General features: G+C 44.2%; 1 protein-coding gene across 7 annotated transcripts in view; it reads left to right on the forward strand.

Annotated features, from left to right (window-relative positions):
- Nucleotides 1-26,676, forward strand: part of agrn (agrin) — a 233,864-nt gene that overhangs the window by 184,198 nt on the left and 22,990 nt on the right. For 6 of the 7 annotated variants that reach the window (XM_029435257.1, XM_029435259.1, XM_029435258.1 and 3 more), the window contains 12 exons: nucleotides 157-300; nucleotides 2,907-3,031; nucleotides 3,157-3,262; nucleotides 7,807-8,226; nucleotides 10,424-10,549; nucleotides 14,494-14,621; nucleotides 17,921-18,035; nucleotides 19,592-19,711; nucleotides 19,892-20,302; nucleotides 21,717-21,909; nucleotides 23,915-24,130; nucleotides 24,946-25,175. In XM_029435257.1, coding sequence (XP_029291117.1) covers nucleotides 157-300; nucleotides 2,907-3,031; nucleotides 3,157-3,262; nucleotides 7,807-8,226; nucleotides 10,424-10,549; nucleotides 14,494-14,621; nucleotides 17,921-18,035; nucleotides 19,592-19,711; nucleotides 19,892-20,302; nucleotides 21,717-21,909; nucleotides 23,915-24,130; nucleotides 24,946-25,175 — 2,334 coding nt within the window. The remainder of the gene's footprint in view (nucleotides 1-156; nucleotides 301-2,906; nucleotides 3,032-3,156; nucleotides 3,263-7,806; nucleotides 8,227-10,423; nucleotides 10,550-14,493; nucleotides 14,622-17,920; nucleotides 18,036-19,591; nucleotides 19,712-19,891; nucleotides 20,303-21,716; nucleotides 21,910-23,914; nucleotides 24,131-24,945; nucleotides 25,176-26,676) is intronic. The other variant, XM_029435262.1, reaches the window with a different exon arrangement.

The raw sequence follows: 26,676 nt of genomic DNA on the forward strand, positions 1-26,676 counted from the left end.
GGCTCTAAGACATAGATGTATCCGAAGCAAAGTTTAGAGGCTAAGGTTTCCTCGAACGCTCTTTGTACACTATAGAAACCAAGCTATCCCTCATCCTCTCATTGTCCCTAATTGTTTTCTCATTAATCTTTCCCTTCCTCTACATCTCCACGGCAGCGTGCAACTGCGACGCCACGGGCTCGGTCCGGGACGACTGCGAGCAGATGTCGGGCCTGTGTTCCTGCAAGACGGGAGTGAAGGGCATGAAGTGCAACGTGTGTCCAGATGGAAGCAAGATGGGCATGAACGGCTGCGACAAAGGTAGAGTACCAAGGCAACCGGTGTTGTTGGGGGGGGGAGGGGGGTAAACACACGCACATTTTTCTCGTTCGTCTCGTCTTCTCCCGATCATTCTAAAGTGTTGATCTGATCCGTGGACCGGCCCTGTTGCGCCTACTGCTTTCTCTGTCTGATCCTAACATCCATCTGGTTTACTGGCAGAGGGCAGAAATAAATCCAGAGAGCAAATGACATGTGCCCGTTGATATATTACATTCTCTACATCACACTCCATTTTGGAAGATTCACAATACTCGCATGTTTATACTTCTGCCTTCGGACTATATTTCACTTGGATTAATATTGAAAACAGTGCCAGTGACTGCACAAGCTAATAAAAAGCCAGTTGAAGGAAAGGTTAGTTCCTGCTGCGGGGGCCTGCAGCTCCTTGATTAAGATGCACCATCAGATATTGACTGGAAGTCACACGCTTAATGAAGCCAGCAGTCCCGGCACAGTGGTGGGGCACTCCGCCACACGCCCTGCAAGATGAAAAAGATGTGGTAGCACATAAAAGCCGGAGCCAAGGGATGGGGGGTACTCTAAGCCTCTGTGATGTTGCAACAATGCAAAGACCCCACACTCGCCGCCTGGCAGGTGGACGGTGGGCTCCCCGGCTGCAGTTCCTGCTGCGGCAACTTCAAGGCTTCAAACGCTTCCTTTGGAGAGCTTCGGGAGAGATCTGTGGGAAAATAAAAAGAGCCAGAATATCCCTAGTGCACACCTTTACACAACTCTTTTTTTACCACAGTAAAGCAGTTTAGGCAAAATGCTGTGGTCTGAAACTATGAATAATTCACACTGTGTGTCGCACTAGACAGTATTATGATTACAAGACCGCTGCACTACTGTGGTGGTAAAGAGACTGAAACAGGTCACTTCGTCACTTAGAGGAGACAAACATACAGAGTAATAAAACACAGCCTGTCACCAACTCCTACGCACGTTTTGAATCAAACCACAGTAGGGGGAGAGGTGTCGGGGGTTGTGGAGTGCTATCGTTTTCCCATAGGAGGATGTTGTGTTAGCAACATGAAGAATTCTATTAATTGTATAAATGTTGTCAGTAATGCAGCTTGACCTCTGCTTACTGTTTTTTGGGGTTAAAACTGGAGTTGGTCATCTGGTAATTTTGAAATATAACTGCTGTGCTAACAATTGTCCCCACATTTTATTCATGATATCTATTATTTGTTGACATGTCGTCAACTGAGGGTTAACAAGGTCTATCTGCACTTTGACGAGTTTTGAGAAAAACGCATTTGAAAATTCAACAGTTCATAACATGGACACTATAAAACCAATTCCAACCAATGTTGACATATCACATGCTACACACTAGGTAGTGTCCAATTCAGTGTGCATTATGGGTAGAAACAAAACTAATTTTGCAGATAGACCTTTGTGGTTCCGAAATGGTTGGAAAACCAGAGTCCCAAGTCTATCTGACATTTCCCCACCCGAAAATTGAAAATTTAACCCTCAACTGTATTTTATGCAACTTAGCTTCATTTTAAGCTCTAAAAATGTTTACACAAGTTCCACGTGGCAGGAAACTTTTTATTAAACTACTAATGATCTTAACTTGAACTACTATCTACTAGATTACATACATATAAAACAGTTGGCAGCAAAACCTTTTGAATAAGTTCTTCCTGTGCTTAAAATGATCACGTGATTCATTTCCAGCCCTGCTATTGGTTGTCAGCAGATAGACCTTTGTGATACTAACATGATGCTTGAACATGTGGAGATAGACCTTTGTAGATCTCACTGACTCAGCAAATATATACAAAATCTGCATAAATGAGTGATGCAGATAGACCCTGTTAACTTTAAAGCCGTTTGAGACATAGAACTCAAATTTGTTCAACTTGTCAGATAGACCTTGTTAACCCTCAGTTGACGATGTGTCAACATATATTGTTTATTTTTTGTATTTTTCCTCGTATTGTTTTTTATGTATTTCTTTTTTTATTGGATTGTCGTTTACTGATGTTAGTTTTTCTGCTCATGATGTCTGCTTTTTGTTGTAACTTCTTTCTAAATTCTGCTGGCTTAGTGTACTTTTGTGTTTGTTTTTGTTTATTTTAATTATTATTTTTTGGTTATTGTTTCTTTTTCTGCTTTAGTTAGGGGAGGACAACTAAAGAAGCCACAGGCTTATACAACAGGAGGTTGTCCCTCTCTTGTCTCATTTCATATTTTTTCCTTTTGTGGATTTTATGCAGTCTTATGTGTCTTTTAAATAACAAATGATATAATAAACCATACCATAGATTGGATTTGTGTCACTAACTGGGTGACACAGAGAAGAAAATATTTGGTATGACTCCATACAAAAAAGTGTTGTCAGATTTAAAGTAAGTACTATGACCGTACTATTAATAAACTGTGTATGGGAAATAACTCAGAATGTTAGAAACCAATCTCATGGCTGTTTAACAGGCGGAATATTTGCTAACTTAGTAAACGGCTAAAACACTATCTAAAATCTTTTCATTTAGCTGAATTCATAAATCAGCTATACTCTGTATGATTATGAGACCGTACAAAATGTGTAACAACACAACCCATTTCTTCCACAGGTCCCGAAGCCCCGACCTCGTGTGAGGAGTTACTGTGCATGTTTGGAGCTACTTGCATTGAGGTGAACGATCAAGCCCACTGCGAGTGCCCTTCACCTGACTGCGATGAGAAAAATAAAACCAAGGTGGGTCTTTTGAACCGTCTGCACTCATCGAAATAAGTGGTTTGCTACAGTTTGTTTCAATGGCCTACAGTGAGGTAACATGTGTTCCCATCTCCCCTCTCTCCATCTCTGTCACTGTGGAGCAGGTGTGTGGCTCAGACGGGGTGACCTATGCCGACCAGTGCCAGCTGAGGACCATAGCCTGTAGGCAGGACCAGGACGTCACAGTGCAACACTTTGGACAGTGCACAGGTGAGCCCCGTCGAAGCCTCCATGCGTCATGTTGGCATGCGACTGTTGTCAGCCGATCGCAAAATAATGAGCAGTGCTGTGGGCCCCAAATTATCGTCCTCCTGCTGTTCCTCCTCCGATCCATCGCTCTGTCTCACAAAGTAAAGTCCCAGCAGCGTGTGTATGCAAATTTATCTTGAACCTTGTGTCTACAAAAAAGTACCTGCACATGATACTGTAGTGATTCTTAATCTTTGCAAATCCTAATATTGTATTTTCAAAAGACACATTTCTGATTCATGGATAAGATCAAAGTAAAAGAGTAAGATTCCTTTTTCTAGTGTTTGTAATCTGCACTGTCTCAAGCTCCTCGATTAGGATCGTCCGACTGCACATGTTTCGTTCGTGAAGTAAGCCCTGCTCGTAAGCTGTACATTTTAAAACCAACAGCTTTGAAGTTTGACTTGAGTCTGAGTCTTGCAATCCCACACGACAGCAATGACACTTCCTTTCTCGCCCCTCTGTTGGGATTTGGCTTCGTCTTCACGCTGCCAGGAACACGACGCCGCCTCAGCGTAACGCCAGATGTAGAGCACATGTGTACTGTGTGAAAAGGTACAGCTCTTGCCTCTCGGTCCAGATGCTGATGGACGTTGTTTGGATCGGCGTAATAGGTGCTGGGACACACGCCAAAGGCCACCGTTTCCATGTATAGAGAAGTTGTCGCACTAACTGCCAGCTTGCGTCACAACGGGGTTCTAGAGACGCCACCGGCAAGCTCAGTGGGGAAGAGGAGTGCCAGCTGTGTGGCTCTGGCTATGAGCCACTGCCAGGTGTCGAGCATTTTTTGGGGTGGAATAATGTTCATCCACCTCTTAGCTCAGTGGGCGCTCATCAGGTGACCAAATACTGTGTCACCAGTCCTCTTCATCTCCCCTGAGCACTCTTTGCCAGACCCAAAGTGGGTCACATCCATAGGAGCCACTGCTGTTGACTGTGTTGAATTGCAGTCACAGGTACACAGATAAAGAATCCAAATACGCTCTGCGAGAGATCGACAAGGCTTTGATAAGTCCCTGAACATCTGGTACTTACAAATTCAGTGCCGAGGGTTACCAGCAAAAAGGAAGCCAACATCCAGACTGGTTTCACATTCCTCTGTTGCCTGGCAATGGAGAAGTGGGTTGTGTGTTGTGGGTTGTGTGTTGTGTGTAATCCCTCATCTAGCATTGCTGCACACATAAGGAAAGAAGACGCCTCGCAGCGGCCTTCTTCTCTGTTGGACCCTCAGGGGAGGAGCAGACAGGCGAGTGCTCGGGCCCCACCGACAGCCACGGAGGATCTTTTCATTTCTTCTCCCGGATGCGGTCGCACTGCGGGTAGCTGCTCCGCCACTGCTGTCGGCTCAGGGGTTAGATCTCGAGCTCATTTCACGTGTGGCTGGGTGCGAATTAGCATTTGCTCTGCCTCCACCCCTCACCACGGAGCAGCCCAGCCCGCCCTCCCTCCTGCTGTTTACATGCAGTCTTTCCAGACTCCCGGCCTTAGCGCTGGGGCATGCTAATGCTCACCGAGCTGCTACATGGCTTGACAAGAGAGCAATGCCAAGGGCTTATATAGAGTAAATGAGTCACTATTGATCCTTTTTTTTTTTTACATCATTGATCTTCCGCAACTTTTTTTATTATACCACAGAGTGTGACCACCGCTGTACAGTCTGCCACTAATGGGCAGGCAATCCTGCAGAAGAAGCTCTTTAAAAATCTTTTCTGCTTGTGACAGAGAACTTGCAGCTAACTGTCATGTTACCCAGCTCTCTCTGAAGGCTCACAGCTAAGAAGGCAGCGCAGCCACAGAGTACTGGGAGGAGTTTTCCTTTGCTGTGTCTCTCAGCAAAAGATAAAGCGGTATCTGAGAAAGAAAAAAAATATGCAAGAGCTACTGTACCGAGCATCGAAGGGAGGGCATTTGGATCGGCGGGGAGAAAATGGCTATCAAGTTGGCAATGACCCGCCTCTCCCTTATGGTGTTATCACCTGTAGGTTTGCGGCAAATTGGCAACAAATGCCAACATATGGCATCGGCAGCCCTCCGCCTGCGTGTTAGGGTCTGTTGCCTTCACCATCTCTCCTTCATGTCGTGCGATTTTCTCTCAGTACACAATCCCTTATTCTGTTCCCCACTGTTTTCCTTGCCACATTCTCCTACTGCTTGTTAACCTGTTTCTTTATCTCTTATTTAAGACACTTTTTTTAAGCTTTATACCCTAGCATATTCTTCTTGACTCTGTGGTTCGTCCTCCTGTATACAGATTTCTCCCTCTCCACCTCCTCACTGAGCGCGTCTGACACCACAAACAGTCATAATAACCACCTTTCAACAATAACTACAGGGCTGAGACAAGCCATGATGACAATGTTTCTTTTCTCCCTCCCCACCCTGTGACATCACCAGCTCCACTGACAGGAAAGAAAGCGAGAATAAGGCAAATGGACTGTTAAACCTGATTAAGAGAAGCATCAGCTGAACACACTGTGCTGCCCGTCCCTCTATCCTGTCTCAGACGTGTGCTCTTTTCTTCCCTTATCCCATGTCACGGAGCACGCTGCTCGAGATATGCACACACACCCAAACACACATTAGGCACTTCCCAGGGAGCAGGCCGCCTGACGCTAAGCTTGGCACCTGACTGACAGGTGTAGCCAAGAGGAAAGGCAACGCATGCCACCATTCTTGGCGATAGCATCACTGCTCTGTGCACTCCACTCCAAATCTCTCTCTATACAAATATCCTCCGAGCTTTAAGCTGACACCCCGTGTGTCTCCCAGGCTTTCTGCCGTCTCAGTAGGTATCACATTTCACACCTCGGTGAATAATTGCCGATCAAATAACCGATTAAAGCAGTGTAATTAAGTCCTACACATAATGTTAGGCGAATCCTAATGAGCCGCAAATCTGCGGTATATAGGATTTTAATAATGTTTTTTAAATCTTCTGTTCATTTCACCCACACATCTACACTCGTGGGACGTAAAGGAAAAAACGACAGTAGTGTCACGCCTGCTTGCCTCGGCTAAGTCTGAAGTGCTCACTTATGTAGCATCTCCCTGCCAACTCACTTCTCCCCCCCTCAGGAGTTTTTGTCCTATTTATCGTTCTTTTATCGCAGGCAGTTTGTCCTTTTGCACCAGAGCTTTTTGCATTGGTAATGATGGCCTCTCTCTGTGGAGAGCCTCTTCTCTCTCTCCCTCATTTGGAGTGAATTTTCCTTTTTCCCCCGCGTTTGTTTGTGTGCGTCTGTTGACAGCAGTGTGTTTGTGGTGGCGTTGACGGATGCTCATGCTCTCCGCGAGCAGCAGTGTGCCGTCTTTGAAGCCAGAGTTAAAGCCGGCTTTTTTTTGCCCCATTTCTATCAATCATTCATCACCGGAGGCACTGGCTGTTGGTGATTAAAGCTTTGCTTCTGGAGGGCAGCATTTGAATATGGATATATAATTCATAGGCATTGGCACAGTATGCACGCAACACACACACATGCATACTGTGCACACAAACGCATGCCATATGTGTACACGCAAGCACAAGCACACTATGCATCGACACCGACTGGAGTAGTGTAACCCTGTCCGTGTAACATAACTCATCTGCAGACTAAACACACTGCAGTACATATAACGCTTAATGTCATCTGTTGGCATATTCCATATTCACTCTGCATATGGATGCACTTTCATTACTTAAGGTTTGTCAGATAAAGATTCCTGACATCTCATTCATTGCAGGGTTTTTAATCAGAGGTTGCTTTTACAGACGGGAGTCTATGTGTGTGTCTGTGTTCTTTTTTTATGTCATTTTTTGTTGAGCATCAGGGGTTAGAAGATTAAAAAGGTAAATCACTCAGTAAAAGCAGAGGCAAGAAGTTATTGTCAACAGTAGGTTGTAATAATCTTTAAAGGAATACTTCACCTCCAAAATTAATCAATTACTCACCTCGTGTTACCTTGAAATCTTGAGGAAAATTTCGTTTTTCTCGCATGCCTCCACGGTGAAAGAAGAATCCAGAAACTTGATGAATTGTAGTCAATGGGCGACTGCATCTAACAACAGCAAAAGCATTTGTAATCATCCGTTTACAAACTCTCACTCAACTCTTGCAGTATAATCCAAAGCCTTATTTATCCATCGTGTGCTCACTTCTTCCCAAACACATGCCTTTCCGCTAAAACCTTACTACTTAATACACTTGGGACTCACACAGACTAGTAGCGTGCATGCACAAGCGTGAGACTGTTTGAACAGAAGTGTATTAAATAGTAAGGTTTTAGCGGAAATTAATGCATTTGGGAAGTCCTGGGAAGTTTTCTTCAACAATTCAAGGTAACACTTGTAATGAACATACTGTGGGTAAAGTATTCTGTTATTATGCTTTATTGGTGAATGATGTATTAGTACCTTTGGTGTGATCTCTTTAGGCTGTAATGGATTTAGGTGAAGCAAAATCAAACATTTTCATCCTTGTTCAGTCATTCATCCATTCCTTGCTTATTCCCCTTCCCTCCACCAGAAACCATCTCTGAGCCGGCAGACCGACCCCCCCCCAACCCCCCCGCCACCACCCCAAGCTCAACCGCTGCCGCCACCATCACCACCCCCGCATCCTTCCACCCTAACATGGTGTGGGCCATCCCACTTCCAAGGACGGAAGAGACAGAGACCACTGAGCCGCCCCCGGCCACCACCCCCTATTCCACCCTCATCCACAACCGAGCAAACCACAACCACCCCATCCACATGCAGCCGTCGCAGTCCACCACCACCTCCTCCTCTCGCAGCAGCCCTGCTCCCTCCGCCGCCGCGTCCTCCTTCGATGACTCGGGCAGCGGGCAGCCAAGCGGAGACGACCAGATGGAAGAAGAAGAAGAGCCGGAAGAGGAAGCGGGTAGCGGCGTCCCAACGGAGGCCAGTGGGGCAGAGGAGCCTGTCGGTAAATCACTGCTCTTTCACTTCATTACCCATAATGCTTTGAGGGATGTGTGGGAGGGTTTCGAGAAGGGTTTGGAGAAACTCATAGTCTCTTCTTAGCTGACATCATAACACATTCATGCCATCATCTGTAATTGAAAGTTACAGGCTTCTGTATTTCTATGCAAATTGTTTTTGAGGAGACAAATGTCAAAGCTAGGCAGGCAGGGAAGAGAAATCTTTGTAAACAGATGCTGTTTGTGTCATTTCCACTCGCATAAGATGTATATCTCAATTTCAGAAAGGAACGTATTTGCATGGTTCACTGTTGCTACATCACCCATGCTCTTTTCCCGCATTCCGCCGGCGCGCTCGCTCTCAACAGCTAGCAAAACAAACCCAGGCTCTGTAAAATACACTCTCGGCAGGACAGATGAAACTGCTGGCCCGCATCCGAGGATCTCTAGAGCCTGACTTGACAGGCTGATGTGACTGGGAGGTTGAGGTGTGAGTGTGTGTGTGTGGAGGCTTGCGTGCCTCGTCACATGACTGGTCTCAAATCTTTCTCGACATGCCCTCCTGACTGTAACAGCACGCTGCGGTTTCTGGCCCTCTGCTCGGACAACAAGGGATGACTGAGACTTTTCAATCGGCGCTTTTTTTTTCTGTTGTTTTCCATCCATCCATCCACCTCGTCTGACAGTCGTAATAGGATATGATTGATGGAACAGCGTGGACCCCAATGTGCTCTTCCTCAGCTCTTCCTCCTCCCCTCCTCGCTCCTCCTCTCCTCCTCTTAGATTTATTCTCTTGTCAGAGGCTAACCGGAGTGCTCGATGGCGCGAGAGGCATGTGCAGCCTGTCTGCCGAGGAGACCTGGTGTCTTGTGGCTGTGTGTGTGTGTGTGTGTGTGAGTGTGTAAATGAATGTGTACCCAAGCATGCCTGGATATTTTTTTTACATTGTGAGTGCTTGCTGAAGTGCCAGCGCGCACATCAATCTGTGATCAGAGTGTGAGCCGATTAGATGCAGATTCCAACAGAGATATTAAGATCTACACTAAAATGTGTTTCTTCATGATTGTGTGTTTGTATATGTATGTTGAGGTCTTATCTTTGTTTTGTGTATGTGTGTGTGTGTGTGTGTGTGTGTGTGTGTGTGTGTGTGTCTTATCTCCCTCTCCTCATGTCACTGAGTTTGTCCAATTCCAAGTGCACATATCACTGTCTGAGTATATAAATGTGAGTAGGCCAGAGGTGTGTGTTTGTACATGTTTTTGTATCCTCACTCTGTTGAAATCTGCTCTTATCTGTGTCAGTGTGTGTGTGTGTGTATATATTTGACAGTTCTCATGGCTCTCACTGCAGCGTTCCCTTGCTGTTGTGTCCTGCCCTTTTTCTCCTCACCAGCGCTCTCCTCTTCAGCCCAGCATCTGTAAATCTGCAGGCCACACGCCAACAGATGCCCAATAAACCCCGGCCTCCTCCCCCCTCCTCCATCGTCCTCCTTGCCTCCTATGACCGCGAGTCCTTGAGCAGGACGTGTCTCGCCTCTGACGTCTTTACGACTTGTTTAGCCGCTAGCTGTTTGCCTCCGCGATAATTTCTGATCTCTGTGCGGCCATAAACTGCACCACTTCAACCAAGACGTGCCCATCACCATCATTAGAGAGGACGGAGCGTCGCTGCTGTTGCACACTCTCATTCTTCACAGAGAGAAAGCCCGGCTCCTTTTATGTCCTTTATATCCCTAAACAGCCAGATATACAGGGACTGTAACACAAACATGACTGTATGAAGTTTATTTTTCTCCTGGGAAGCCTTGAAGGTAACTGTTAGCCAATCAGCAGTGAGCCTTAATCACATCCCCTCATCATTTAAAGTACTCTGTGTGTGACATGACTGGCATCAGTGCCCATTATGTGTTCTCTGAAGAGTTCCAGGTGTAAAATCAATTCCCATGAAAAAAAAAAGCCATATAATCACTCCTGACAAATGGCTCTATTAGTCCAATCACAGGTCAGCACACTGGAAACTAGCAACCATCTGCAGAAGCAAAAGCAAGTTGTGAAAAAAACAAAAGACTTTGTAGGTTTTTAACCTTAGATAGGCTTTCCTCCGCAGCCTCTTTCCTCTGGGTCTCTGAGATAAGCTGACTTGAAGTTATGAATTTTCTAAAGCTTCATGAATTATTATGAGCCCCCTGTGTATCACCCCCAGGTCCCACATTGGCGAGCACCACAGTACCCACAGCTGAGGACAGGTCGTCCTGTGACAACTCGGATTTCGGCTGCTGCCCCGACGGCAAGACACCGTCCAGCACTCCAGAGGGCGCCAACTGCCCCTGTAAGTCAAAATGCCCCTTTCTCTACCCTGTAATTACCTGGATATCACCCTGTTATTCCTCCTCTGTGTTTGTGTCTCCTGTCAGCTGCTACTATATTATGATGGAGATGTAATCTTTATGTTCCTCAGCATCCAGTGAATGAGCGTCCACCATAGCAATTGCAAGCGTTACAGTGCCTGTGGGTTAAAGGGGAACTTTTTATCGATTTTCAACCGGCTTCGTATCATTGCGAAATGACATGCTTCGGGTCACCCTGGCGGAACCTTGCTGGCAGTTTAGCGGGGAGCTCCGAGCGCCAGTAACACGTGGAGAAGCCTAACATCGTTCATTTGCACATACAACCCACAACGATACAAAACCAAAGTTTCCCTTTAAGTGTAGTGCTGGAGCCGGGAGATGATTAGCCTAGCTTAGCATAAATGCTGGGAGCACGGGGGAAACAGCTAGTCTGGCTCTCTCCAAAGAAAAAGCAACAAAAGCTTAAAGCTAACAAGCACTTTGTGTCTCTCTGTTAAACACGTACACAAGCAGAAATGTAATAACAACAATTTGTATTTTAACGGGAGTTATTTGTGTTTTCCTTGCTGTGTCGCATCATAACATTTACCATCTGTGTCCTCACAAAGAGAGCAATATGCACCACAAAGTGTTAACCGTGGCTATCTTGTAGGAACTCATTTCTAGTCATTTGTGGAGGGGTTTTTTGTGATTTTAAAATAGCTTTCCTCGCTTATGGAACATAATCTCAGAACTTCAAATTTGACACTTTCTGTTGTTAAGAGCTAATAATCAACAACAACTATTTGTATTATCACAGCACAACGCTTGACTCTTTCTCGTCTAACGTCTCTTCTCCTATTCCCTTTTTTTTTCACTCGTGTCTTCAATTTATAACCTTAATTTGTTGATGCATTGAGAATCAACACAATATTTTATTCATATTTAATGTTTACTTCGGGAATAGTGATATTGAGCCATCTGCCTTTAACAACCAGATGAACAGGTGCTATTTTGTTTTCTCTGCAGCGATGCCTTCATGAATCATCACCCTCATATGTAAATGATCATATTGGCAGGTGGCAGGACATTTAAAAAAAAATACACAAACAGTGGAAGTGTTACCGCAGTAACCCATGGTTATGAATTTAACGACACTTGGCGGTCTGACTCTTATATTAGTGTCCTGCATGATTCCCATTGAGGTTTGTTTTCTCTGGATTTTCTCTATCATTTTGAGTGAAGTTTGGTTTAAGTCACCGTCACATTTTAGGGCCCATGTTCCTTAGTTTATAATTAACCATCAGTGTCGCTTTTTCCTGCTTCTTCTGTCTTCCTTCACCTTATTTCTATTTATTTGAATATCCCACCTCTCCTTGTATTCACCGCCCCGTCACACACACATTCTTCTCTTTATCAGTCTGTATCTCCCTCTTGAGCTATATCTCACTCTCTTCTCTCCTTCAGCTCAGTCAATCTCAATCCAGTCTTGCATCAGTTCATTTCTCTCTGGAGTTAGGGGAGAGTCGAGAGACTACCAAGGGCCGACTGTTGTACCAATCAGTGCCTTCTGCCAGACTCGCTTCATAAAGATAAAGGGCTTCTTTCTCTCCTTCGCTTCTCCATCTCTCTCTCTCTCTCCCTCCATCCCTCAGTTGAAATCTGCTCTCTATTTGTCCCAGCGGTGTTAGTCTGACTGATTGTGAAAGGAGGGTTTCTCTCGGCGCCAGTGTTAGCTCTAGGTCATGACTTTAAAAAGCTGAGGCCACAAATTAGTTGTGTTTCTGGCGTGTTGAAGGTACCAAGGCCTTCCAATAAACCAGAGTTCATTGCCACGCAACCTACACATGACCGGAAGCTATGAGGCCACCTTTGGCCTTCCACATCCTTCTGCCAGTCATTTGTTTCACAAATCGTACAGACAAACAGAAGTGAAGCATGTGACGGCACATCTGTCCAGGGTGGATTTGATTTTGGCCCCAAATCCAGAGGATAGAAGCATGAGACAGGCTTTAGCTGCACGACGACATTTGTAACAAATCCTCTAAGGCCTGTAAATATTTATCTCAGCCAAAGATGACGGCGTGCCGGCAATCAATACTTCATTCAGCTCAAGTGTTGCTAATAAAAGCAGGCAGCGGGATAGGCTGATCGATACGGCAGATCCTTCTTTCTCTTGAGGTTTCAGCCGATTCCTCCGCTCGTTAGGAGTGAAATGACACGTCCCTCATGCGAGATCATCCGTCTCATTGCACCGTCCAATTTATTGACGTGCGGCGGGCCGTCTCTAAACAAAAAGGACTAATTTTCTGCTGTTCCAATCTTCACATTTTATTGAAACGTCAAATAGTGAAGTGGCTCTAGTTTGAGTTTAGTCCACACGAGATCTATGAAAGCTTTTTTGTATTGCGGATGTCAGGCCTCAGTTAAGAACGTATTAAAGGGTCGTTCTCAAAAACAGAAAATGTATGTTATTACTTACCTGCCGTATTATTCAACCATGGAGAGATTGTTTGTTCATTTATGGTTGAGATATGTTCTTCTTAGAGTTTCTGTGGCTTCAGTGCAACATTTGGTTCTTTAGCCTAATGTGTTCACCGCAGGCCCCTCCATATGTAACATTCAAACAAGGCAATACCATTCACATGACATCAAAGATAACGACCAACAAACGCTCATGTGGAAGTTAATGGCACGCTAAGCTCCAGCTACTGTAAACTCTTCCATATGCCAGTGAAAGTCTGACAGATCCATTACATTTTACAGTTCAATGGGATCTGATAGCCAAATAGCTCCGTCCCTCCTTTTATCGCTCTCTTTCTTTCCCCCGTTACGTCGGTCACAGCAGTGGGCTGGAAAATCACCCTCTCTGATGTTTGTCTTCTTTGCAGATTAAAAGTCAGATCTCGCCGTCCCCTCTCTTTCTTTCTTTCTTTCTTTCTGTCTTCCTCCCTCGTCTTATTGGCCAAACCTCTCCCATTTGCCTCTATTTTATGGCGGTTGTCACATCTGAATCGATGTGTGCTGCTCGTGAAAGTACTGTAAAGGCGAGGGGGAGACAGAGGGGACACGGGTAGGGCGGGGAGGCGCGCTCCCAAGTGTCTGCTGTCCTTTTCATGCAATTTTAACCAGGCTGTGTCAGTCACCGGTCTGGCAGCATTAAGGAGACAATTACGGCTATCTTTCAAGATAATCATACAAGTGCTTTTCCCGTTCTCCCAGCCGTTGCTCAGGCAGGGGCAGCCATGATTGATTTGGGCAATTTGTTCTGCTGATTACGAGCGGCGTGGAAGAATGGCATCAGCGGCTCGCGTGCTTCCTCCATTCTTCACCTCACACACGCACAGATCCACTCCGCTCTCAGCTTTATTTCAAGTTTTCTTCTCCTCTGGCAGCAGTACGGGAAAAACATATAGAGAGTTGATGAATGTTGGACAACATAACCCCCAAGGTCGCAGAGGGAGGCTCTCTCTTTGCTGAAGAAAGCACTTTTGAGAGTGCCTGTGGGCCGTTTTCCTCTTTAGTGTGTGTTGTTTTTCTTTCATGTATTTGTGTGTCTGTCTAACTTGTTGTCTTTCTACCCAGCCCGCCATGCCTCGGCCAGCTTTTGGGATGAGTCTCAGTCTGGTAAAACTGGCCCATTAACCCTCCCTTTCCCTCTTTCTTTATTCCTTCCTTCTTTCATATCTCACAGTCCACCTCTTCCACCACCACTACGCCCCACAACTCCAACCCTTTCCTTAAACCTCCACGCAATCAGCAACAAACTCACTAACCTCCCCTTGTCAAACACACACAAACACACGATCCATCACTAACCCAAAAACTGGCACGACCCCAAACAACGAGCACTGTTTGAAGGGAGCGGGAACTGAGGGATAGAAGAAGGTTCGAGCTCACGCTGTTTCTGTTTCTCATCTGCTCTCCTCGCCTCCTCTCCTTCCAGCCACCATGAAGTTCAGCGGTTTCCTGCACTTGGACCAGGTGGAGGGCCAGGAGATTTTCTACACGCCTGAGATGGAGGACCCCAAGTCGGAGCTGTTCGGAGAGACGGCCCGCAGCATAGAGAGCGCTGTAAGTGCTGGAGGAGTGTTGGGAATATAGTTCAAGTAGCAATAATGATATTTCATGGCTAAATCTGCTGTAGGACAATGTTTTTGCCATTATTAACTTGGTTACATTTCATTATCAAAGTGAGACTATGAAAGTGTCTTAAAAAAAGAGAAATATAAAAGACTCATAAGCAATAAAACCCACTTTTCCTTGAGTTAATACACTGAGAGGTTTTGCTGATACAGCTTTCTTTTCAGAATCAGAATACGGTTTATGTAGGTTTTCCCGCGCAATGGTGCATAACATGAACACAGTAAAAGAACATTTAATCAAAAATAAATGCAAGGTCGAAATTCAAGAAACGTAGATATAGAATAGAATAGAATTAAAATATGCTATAAAAATACATGTGAATTATGATGAAAGCTGTATAGGAGAAAATTACAATAACCGGTGTGACTATTAGCTTGTGGTGTTAGCAAACTTAATATACTGTTGATGATTCTGTCCAACTGATATTATTTCATCCGTTCAGAAACCTTATGGCTCTTCTCTAACGTGTGCTTTTGTTACACTTCATTTTAGGGTGTCACAAATGAACATTTAACGTCAGGTCGAACGCACCTACTGTACAGCAAACATTACATAGTCTAGAATCCTCACGTCTCCAGTGGAATAAACCTCTGAAACAACATCGAAAAGCATCGTGAGACACTAAAACGCTTCATCTAGAGCCAGACTAATCAAATTCCTTGAGCTTCTTCAGGCCGACATGTTTCATTGCAGGTTTTACAGACTTGACAACCCTGAAACTGCTGAGTAATATTCTGCCACACTGGGCTGCAGTCATTTCTGTGCTCGGTGATCTGATAGAAAAATAACAATGATAAAAAAAAACATATTCACTGGCTGCAGAGAGGAACATACATCATATCAGAGGGAGCCCGGTTGTATATTTGCTTTTTAATAAAAGAGGAATATTGGCAAACTGTTACACGTGGCGACCACTACGAAGGAATACAGTGATTGAATCTTTTTTTGGTCCATCATGGTGGTTCTATCATTATTTTTCACAAACATTAACATCAAAATACAAATTTCCTCTCATATACTGGTGACTAATTGAGAATTTTAACAGCTTTTAATTTCAAGCACAGCATAAAAGCGTTAGGGCTGAGTTAGCACAGGCACTACATGAGGCTTCCAGAAACTCTTCAAGTTTAATAAGAGAAACTTTAAAAACTAACAGCTCTTTGCAGACTTGTGCAACGACTCATTTGTGAATTGCTTGCTGAACACTTCACAGTACCAGAACGCAGCGTCTCATGTGAGATTAATTAAGATAAATCCTTATTCTGAATGTGAGCCTTTTTAATTTGGATGGTCAGGATGCCAGTTGCTGTTAAGCAGCCAAGGCAGAAGCAGACATAGAGCGTGTACCATAATCACAGTTTGGCCCGGACGGTTTACCATGAGTGAATTTATGTCTGATTTCTTTCTCTGTTGAGCTCAGACCTTTGAAAAGATGTCTCTGTTGTCAAGCCAGAGCCTCGCTCCCCTGATGAAATGAGGGGATGTGTGTGTGTGTGTGTGTGTGTGTGTGTGTGTGTGTGTGTGTGTGTGTGTGTGTGTGTGTGTGTGTGTGTGTACACAGTACATATCTACCAGCTGTTGAATCGGTGTCACTAGCCCCCACTGGGACCTAATCTACTACCTCACAGTGATTTGTGTGCGTGTCTGCGCTCGTTACACTCCAAGCCTGTGTCTCTCAGAAGCCTGGTGTGCCACTTGATAGCAACCACCTCCTCCGCCACCCCCCCTCTCCGCCACACACTTAATCTTCCAACCTTCACACTAAAAGCACATACGTACACACACACAGACAAACGCACATAAAGTAAGCAGTGAGCACAAACGATTCCAGCTAATGATGTGTGAGAGAAAGAGAAGGAGAGGGAGAAGGTTTTTAGGTCAGTGTTTGTCCATCATTTCCATCCCTTTGGAGGATTTTATTTTTGACCCGTCTACTTTGCCGTCACACATCAGCCCACAAATTAGACGTTTAATCAAACTAAAGTGAGTTTACTGAACTGAACAAATCAGCAGCTTTTTGCATTGTCTGAAAACGTAATGATATACAGTGTCTAAGTGTTTTTGTTTAAAAGGAAAAGTAACTGCAGACAGGGGGGGCTCTAAGAATGAAACCTTATGCGATAAAGCGATAACCTAACAAACAATGAACAAACTACACAGTCAGTGACTATATTATTTAGGACTGATAACTATACCAAACGATTCAAAGGAGCAAGAGTTCCAGCTGAAACAAAAAGCATCCGTTTGTGGACAATGATTTAGTGAAATCAGTGAGATACAGATGGGGCACATGGAGGAGCTCAGTGGAAGCAGTGGAGGATGCTTCAGTAAAGTGGGTAAGCAGGCCCTGTGGCTCCTCTGATTTTAACCAGTAGCTGAAATGAGGACGAGGCGGTGGATTTACCTCTTGTTGCTCTCAAGTGTGTGAATGTAATTAATGAATCCACCAGGACGGCGACAAGAACAGAATTATAGGGAGACACTGACTGCATGTGTTAAGTTCCAGCATAAAAAGGGTCCAATTTTAAGATAAAATATTGGCCCAGATTTGTTTGGCTAAAGGCTTCAGTCTTACTTCAGTATTATCCCCGTTGAACATTTTACTCAACCGTCCTCATGGAGCTCTTTTGGCTGTTACAACTTGCACTTGGGGGGGGGGGGGGGGTATCAGAAGCAAAACCAATCAGGAGCACATGTCAGGGTTGCACGACATTTATCTTAGCTCCTCCCGAAAACTTGTCTCTATAATTAATGCCACGGCTGCAGCTAAATGTCAATTTGTGCACCCGCACTCGATAGGTTTCTACTCTGCACCCCAATTTGAGAGGCAGTCTTTCTTGTTTGGAGTACAGTCTTCTGGAATTGGTCTCGCTGCTATGATAGCGTGGAGCTCATTACCAGCCTCATTTATCATCTCTTCTCTCTGTCCGTTCTCTCCTCCCCCGTCTCTCTCTCTCTCTCTCTCTCTCTCTCTCTCTCTCTCTCTCTCTCTCTCTCTCTCTGTCTCTCTGTCTCTCTCTCTCTCTGTCTCTCTCTCTCTCTCTGTCTCTCTCTGTCTCTGTCTCTCTCTCTCTCTGTCTCTGTCTCTGTCTCTCTCTGTCTCTCTCTCTCTCTCTCTCTCTGTCTCTCTCTGTCTCTCTCTGTCTCTCTCTCTCTCTGTCTGTCTCGCTCTCTCTGTATCTCTGTCTGTCTCTCTCTTTCTCTCTCTTTCTTTCTCTCTCTCTCAGCTCAATGAGTTGTTCAGGAAGTCGGAGGTGCACAAAGACTTTATGAGCGTTCGTGTCCGGAACTTGGCGCCCAGCAACTCCATCTTGGCCTTTGTGGAGGCCCACTTCAAACCAGGTGAGAGATCTTGAGGAAAGCAGAAAATAACCAGTAGCCAATGTAGAGATGTATGTAGTTGCAATATGTTATTGTTTGTTCCCCTTTGTGTTTTAGCAATGAAGAATATATCTCCAAAATAAATACTGACATCATTTAAATAAATGTGGTATAAAAGTTAGGCCACTGGCCAAGGGAGACCTAATTAGTTTTTTTATACAGAATATGCCACCATATCTTTATATTTTCACTCTTAACTCTTAACTGTCAAACGTGTTCTCTCCTGGGTTACTTGGTCCAGCACTCTATTCGTCATTTTCTTTTATTACTCCTCCGACACATTTTATTCTGCGCCCAATAAATTTAGTGCAGCACATTTTGGGATCATATTTTAAATATTCCATACAATTCTCTTTAATCGTTTTCCTAAAAGCAGTCGTGTAAAAGCAACCAAGTCGAACCTGCACGTAACCGCGGTGAGGGAACCTGCAGACTCAAAAGGCATTTTGCTCATTTAAAATGGCTATGATTCATTTACTGGACATTTTGCACAATCATCCTTGTACAAAACATTACCTCATTATTTTCAATAAATGATTTTGAGTTTCTATCACTATGTGCTGATGCAGGTTAAGAACTTTTCTATTATTAAAATAACAAATGTAGAGGATTGTGCGTCCTTTTCAGAGATAGGCGCGGTCCCGAGTGCTTTCTACTTATTCTTTATTTGGCTCATAATATTGTGAGGCGCTGAATGTTTTTCCTCATTTGTATTTTTTTTTTTAAATGTTCTCCTCAGTGCCAGCTTAATCTGTTGCTTGCAATTTGTCCCAGTGTTAAAAAAAGACAAAATCATAACAAGTTTTTAACCTAGATGTTCACATTGGTACTTCTTATTCATAGAAAGCCAGTAAAAGACTTCATGTGTCTCCTGTACAGTTAAAGGTCCAATTTGTGAAAATGAGAAAAAAAAATGGTGTCTAACAAAATGCAAAACAGGAATGGAACCTAATGTTACTCTCAAATGTATTGACAAGTAATACAGTGACAAACACTAGATGCTAAATGCTAAACTAAATGCTTCTTTTTTTTTTATCTGTTGAAGGTTGTTTTACTTCACTATTGCTGTAATCACAGGATTATATTTTCAATTAGGACACATTCCTACACTTACAAAGTGCTGATTTTTCATCATTAGGACTTGAATGTATGCGAATTCAATTCAAAATGATGTGGTTGATGATTACAACTGGGCCTTTAATCTCCTTTCCTATCATACAACCCCCCCCCCCCCCCTTTTTATTAGCGTCGTTTAGTGTCCTTCACACTCTTAGTACGGGGCAACGCTCCTCCATGGCCTGTAAAGCAAACATCTGCCGTTATGAGAGCGATTCATCTGGAAAAAAGCCGGACAAACGGCAGGTGGAGGACAAGTGGCCCCTGGAGATCCTCCACCTGTCATACACACTGCTTTCTGATATATCCATTGTTCCCCTAAAGAAGCCAGAGCCGTGTATTTGCTTTGGAGTGCTCCTCCGAGGCCTTGTCCTGAGTGGCTGTACCTCTTGTTATTGTAGATACAAGATTCACGGTGGAGGACATCGAAGGAGCCCTACTGAAACAGCTGAAGGCCTCCAAAGAGACCGGTATCGCCGTGAAGAAGCCGGAGGACGAGAATATTCGCTTCACCAATTATGGTAATACAGTATGGATTTAACAGGAGTGTGTGGGGATTAATACAATGAAAAGGGTCTTTAAATTATTCATGAGGTGATTTATCAAAGGTTTTTACGGGTCTTGAACAGGAATTCTCAACATACTTTAAAGACTCTTTTTCTTTGTCTAATTTCCATTGTTCCCTCTGGTTTTGGTGACAGGCCTCTCCTCCGTCCCCTTCTTCACCACCACAACCACCACCACGGCGTCAGTCACCACTGCTGCTCCCACCACCACCACTGCCACCACCACCACCAGGCCTCCGCCAACCTCCCCTTACATCACCCGTCGCCCGCCAGGCACTACCCGCAGGCCTTCCAATGGCAGGCGTACAACAACAACAACCTCGGCGCCAGTCACAACGCCCCGACCCACCACCACCACGGCAGCTGCCACCACGACCGCGCCGCCTCCGGCCTTCACCGTAGCCCATGTTAGGGACAGGCTTCACCACAAGTCCCAGAAGCCCTGCAGCTCCCACCCCTGCCTCCACGGGGGCACCTGCGAGGACGACGGCAACGACTTCAGCTGCAAGTGCCCCGCCGGGCGCGGAGGATCCGTGTGCGAGAAGGGTGAGCCGGCTTTCTTTTTCTTTACATACAGTATAAGGAAGTATGTCATCTACCGTATTTGTTATTCCTGGCAAAAATGTCAAAGTTGGAGCTTATTTCAAACCTCATCTGAGAAAACGAGCTGGAACAGACTTCCCTTTTAATTTTGCACGATTGCAATTACAAAGAAACCACCAAAGCTGACGTTAACAGTGAGTTTGCAGAAACTCAGAGGGTTTTAGGCACTTTGTGCCAATCATGCCTTTTAGCTGTTCTATAATCTCTGCTAACCACTTCCACAAGGGCTTTAATATATTTATAAAGTAGCAGAAACACACCACTGTAACAAAAATATATATAATATAAAAGGAATGTTTTATTTAATGAAACCTTTATTGTTAGGCGGTAGTTTTGTCCTATTGTAGCTTCACAGGGGTGCCTTAAGTAGCGCTGTGAGTAACAACTTTCAGTTAGTGTTGGAATATGTAAATGCAATGTTATGTGTTCACAGATGTGGATTTATTGGGTCATATAAAGCTCAATAAGACAGCAATCAGAACTCAGCAGAGAGTGTTAGTTTTACACTAGATTTCTTTTGAAAAACTTGAGAACAAAGAAGTTTAGGTGTGATTGAGTCAGACGCCATACCTCTCCTCGGTGCCTGCTCTTCAAACTCATCTCAAGTGATTCCGACAGGTTCAACACCTGAGAAGTGAGCGACCACTGAGCCGTTCACCAAAGGCAACACAGAATCCAATCATAGCCACGGAGAGAAAATCATAAATCAAGGAGAACTTCTTGAGAAGCACAACTCTTTTGTTTCTTCCCTCTTACCCTACTTTGGGATTTTGGGGGTTGAGGAGCAACCTCACGCTGCTGCATCTTAAGATAATTGACAGTAATTGCTTTGATGGGGATTAGCTGGTGAGAATCAGTGTGTGTCTTTGAGTTAGAGTGGAAAAATAAAGTCATACACTCACACGCTCACACACAGACCGCACGCCGGCCTCACCCAGATCAACTGCGTCATTAGAAAAGAGGGAGCTCATCAGCTGCCATTCTCCTCAGAGAGACGGACAGAAAGACAGAACAACGCAGGGAAAAGGAGCCCGGGGGAGAAGGGAATGATAATAATCGTAATTTTTGAGTGGCAGAAAAACAAAGGATTCCCATGCATGCATAATTACGAATGTGTGTGATTTAAGGGTGGGTAAAAAACACAACTCCTCCTCTTTCTCGACCGTCTCCTCTTGATGAACTCGTCAAGCAGTTTCGGAAAAAACATCGTTCCTAAAATAAACTGACAGAAAGGCTTATTTCTCTTTCATGGAGAGCCAGTGAGACACCACCTCCGCTCAAACTTAATTATGCGGCTATTACGCCTCGATAAAGTGAATCATGTAATAATGACAGGGTTGTCTTCATTCCTCCACAGTGATCAGGTACTTCATACCGTCATTTGGGGGCCAATCGTACTTGGCTTTCCAAACCATGAGTGCCTACCACACAGTCCGCATTGCCATGGAGTTCCGAGCAGCTGAGATGAACGGCATCCTGCTCTACAACGGCCAGGAAGGCAAGAAGGACTTCATCTCTCTGGCTCTGGTTAACGGCAAAGTGGAGCTCAGGTGAGCGATGTGAGAGTTAAGAAGGGCAACGACCTTGTCGGCTGTTGATTCTGCTGCTTTCGTTTCGATTACATCTGATGAAACTTAAACGATCCCCGCGGGGAAACGAGGTCATTGCAGCGGCAGCTGAGAGAGGATGTAGATAGGAATAAAACAAATAGAGAGCACTGGAAATAATGAGGCACATAATTACAGCAAGTAAACATGTTGAAAATACCACCGCCAGAAAATGTAATAAAAGACACAGAAGCTTCTTGACAGATTTGCGGGCAACAAAGGCACGTGTTCAGAAATGTGTTGAAGCTTGCATATAAGCTCTTTGCGTGATCACGTTTACAGATGGTGTGAACATATGTACAGAAATATGTGCATTTCATATGTCACATATATTGATTTGCAGATGGAAGCAATGAAATGTTTCCAGAATTGGCTCAGAGAGGCATTGAACAGGATAGAAGGAACATATAGTATGTATAGAAATATATTAATACTGTGCCAGACCTCTAGCTTCAGCTGTGATCAGCCTCAGAGATATGGGTTAGAAGGGGCCTGCTCCACCTACTATAAGATTCAGAAGGCAGTTATCATCTATTCACAGGGTTGATCACCAATACGAATACGAGACTCATTATGTTGACTTCTTTTAAGTCACGTTACGTAACAAACATAATTATTTTTACCAAAATGATGATATTTTCCTAAACTTAACCAATTTGTTGTGTTGCCTAAAACTAAAACAAGTTGTTTTGTTTTAATTCACAACGTTAAGCACATGTTTAAAACTACCACGTGCGGGTAGGTGCAGATTGCCCCGTATAACCATTCGAATGGTAGCGATAACAACTGATTTTATTTTTTTACAGTATATTCCCGAAAATGACAGGCGTTAGGCAGTGTTATAAATCAATGACTAAGGCTTCTTTTTGGGTTTTTCCAGCAATGTGATGAATTACCTTCAGTTTTTTAGGTCGTATAGTGTATTTTGTTCCACCCTCCCTGCCTGGTAAACACCGACATTATTCAATCTCCATGCCCTCAGTTTAACATTTATGTATCACTCATTGTGACCAATAAAATGACTGACATGTGAAATAAGTGCAGTGCCCCTTAAGGATCTACATATAACAGTATTTGAACATTCTATTTTTTTAGGCTAGTAGTAGACTGACAGTAACCATCTGATATGTTTAATTGGACCATTTCCCTGCCAGAAACCTGCAGAAACACTAAGTATTAATCTCTTCCCCACAGTAAATTATATGCATAAAGAAATCATTTGTTGTAGCGTCTTCAGAAGAGATGTGAACGACTAATTAGATATTCTGCACCGCGTCTGTTTTTTAACTATTACTTCTAACAGTATCCACTTTCCTTCTCTTTTGGGTCTCATGTTTCACCCTGACCCCTCAAAGCCCTTTCATTTCCCCCGAACCAGGCCAGGTTAGATTTCTCCATTGAGAGTAAAATAAATAATAAACTAAAGGAGATCATTAGTCACATGTGCTTTAAAACGGCGCTCTGCCTCAATTCTAGAAATACAGCTGTGAGATTACCACCCGCAGCTCTGCAAATCCAAGACGTGGGGAGAAAAACTAATTATTTGTGGCAGATAATTGCTCTCAGGTTGTGCTAATGCTACCACATGTGTGGGTGCACATGCACGACGGCTCTTTTCTGTCATGATATGGAATTTTGTCAACAAAACCTCATTAGATAAAAGGTTTGATTAAAAAGAGGGTGTGAAGACCTTTTTTAACTGCCTCATTCTAGTCACATAGTTCAGAATCCCAAATGAGGAGTGCTGTACCTTCGTTCTTCCATCCCTCCCTATGTTGTTGAACAATATGAGCAGATTGTTTCTACTCATTAGACTCTGCACTATGAAGAACAAACATGTTAGGTGGAAAATAACCCTGTCAAGTGCTGTAATATCAAGTGCGATGGAGGTATAAAGTGATTGTTGGATAAGGTTGACTGAATGATGCTGTGTATCTCCTCCTCCCAGGTTCAACACTGGTTCGGGCACGGGCACAGTGGTCAGCAAAATATTAATCAACCAGGGCCGCTGGCATCAGCTGGTGGTGACTCGCAACAGGCGCAACGCCATGCTCAGCGTGGACAACGAGCCGCACATGGAGGGCGAGAGTCCACGCGGCACTGACGGACTCAACCTCGACACCGACCTGTTCATCGGGGGAGTGCCCGAGGAAATAAAGCAGGAGTAAGACCTTCTATCTACAGTTGCACATTGTTGTGGTAACATTCAGGGCAGGAAGTCCATTAACTGTAGCTTCTTTTAAATGGAAGCTTTTCATTTTGAATCCAGTACTTTAATCCAGTTTCCCATGTTGTCCATTTTGCTGACTGATTCTGTCCTTTTTTTTTCACTGTAGAGTCTTACTTCCATGGCCAGATAAACCCTATAGAGGGCTCCGGTAGAAAACAAAAACATTGAACCCCTGTTTGTGGTTATTTAGCTAAACAAAAAGTTAGAATGTCTTCGATGTGTACAGAATTTCTGGGGGGCTAAATAACGGTCCAAAAAACTAGCATAGCCACATTCACCTTGACTTACATTACTTTCTTTAAGAGGCTGTCGCTGGCTCAGTTTTAAAGCTATAGTGAAGATACTGATATCACATGAACCTGGAAAGACCTATGTATATTGACAATAAGGGGGTTTCTGAGTAGTTGCAACAGAGATATGTGTTTCAGCACCGTGGATAGCTCCCGGCAGTCACTGAACTAACAGTAAAAACTAAAAAACAGTTCTGGAAAAATGCTCAGAACACCTTTTATTGTGAATATAGCTCGGAAAGCCATGCATCCTCTGAAAGCCCTCGGTCTTTAATTTGTGCTTGTAAAGTTTCAAAAATGTCTCATTACAATTAAATGGCTACTATTGGGACTAGCATCATCGCACATGAATACAATTGGGCGCATTGGATCCACAAGAGTCTCAGCTTTGCAGTCATACAAAAACAAATAAAGAAGACATTAAAACAAATTACATTCTTTCCCCTTTTCTTTCTTCAGTGTGAGGGAAAGGACCGCAGTGGCCACAGGTCTGGTTGGCTGCATCCGCTTGCTGGATGTCAACAACCGGGTGCTCAACCTGCAGGAGAACGGGGGTGACAGTCTGTACGGCAGCGGTGTGGGTGAATGTGGCAACAACCCCTGCCAGCCAAATCCTTGCAAGAACGGCGCTGCATGCCAGGTCAAGGAGGCAGAGATGTTCCACTGCAAGTGCAGCAAAGGATTCTGGGGTAAGAGGCCAACAAAATAAGGTGTCTACTGCACTGCAGGGGTGCAGGTCAGCGGATCATACTGGGATTTCTGGACACGTCACAGAATTATTTTGAGGTTTATTCCAGTATAAGTGCAGATAAATAAGTGGAAAATGTGTCAATTCATATGAGAGACTTTTCTAACACCTTGTTCAAATTGTGTGTCTATCACTACTTTGCCTTCTCTTCTGGGATTCACTGTGGTCATGACTTACTCACAAATCCTAAGTAAGCTTGACAGCCTAATATGACAGTGAAACTCATGCCCCCAGCAGGAGCGCTGGAAGTAATTTTGTAAACACCAACACCATCAAATCTGTGTGTCCGACACAGAAACGAGAGATTAAATGTTGACGCAGTACAGAAAACATGAAAACTTCCACCAAATCCTCAGTGATTGGCCTTTGGCCTAACTCTACTTCCACATCCTTTTTTTTAACAAGCAACTCAGAGGAAATATAGCTAAGAGCAGACACCATCAGCGACTAGCCAAGCATGCCCTGTGCTGGTTGAACAGCCTACTACAGAAAGTTTCACACCAGAACCAAATTAATTGTCAGTTAACTTTTATGCCTGAGTAGGAAAATAAAGATCTTTTACAACATGTGTGCAGCTTTGGGGGAAACAACCTCTCAGCCGAGTCTTAAGAGCCCCTTTACTTGGATTTAAAATGTCAATAAAGTATCACATTACATGATTATTGCCTCTCATATAAGAGGCACTTTTATGTTTTGTTGTTATGGAGAAGCCTGAGAAGTGAAGTAAAGATAACCCTGCCGCTCAGGAGAAGCATCGCTGTGATCAAAGTTGTGTTGGCGACATGGCGTTAAATGAATGGTGATAATGAGATTTGGACCGTTGCCTGTGGATACATTCAAGTTAATTTTGTCATGGTGTCAGTTTAGAAAGTGGGCAAGATTGCGGATCTCAAGGGGTGGGACGGATCACAGGAAACAAGAAGACAGAATAAATGGGTGGAGAGGGAGGCAGTCAGACGGAGGACATGTCAGGACAGTCGGATGTATGAGGGAGGTGAGAGAGTATTAAAGTAAAAAGATGGTAGAGAGGGCAGAGATATGAAAGAAGAGCTGAGGAAAAACAGGGGAGCCCTGTGAGCTCAGCGGGGATTGGCTTCATTAAAGCGCTCTCCTCACCACAGGCTCTGACTGCTAAAGTAATGACTGGTGAATTCAGATGGGCTGTGGCAGAGTGCAAAACCATCATCCACCAGACGCTCACGTGCCTTTCCCACAGCCGGTGTTGGCCCAGAAACATGGCCGCATGGCGGGGAGGCTCTTCACTGTTTAATCTAGACGTGTAATATTTCCAAATCCTATTAGAAAATGACCTCTATTACAGAGGAAATCCTCATATCCCCTTTTTTTGTTGGGTCTCCCCCTCCTCTTATATGCAATAAAAGAGAAAGTGGTTGAAAATGTTAGTGGTTTTCTCATGGGGGATTTGTATGTGTGTGTGTGTG

The sequence above is a fragment of the Cottoperca gobio genome, chromosome 7 (assembly GCF_900634415.1).
Source record: "Cottoperca gobio chromosome 7, fCotGob3.1, whole genome shotgun sequence".
In the NCBI taxonomy this organism is placed as follows: domain Eukaryota; kingdom Metazoa; phylum Chordata; class Actinopteri; order Perciformes; family Bovichtidae; genus Cottoperca; species Cottoperca gobio.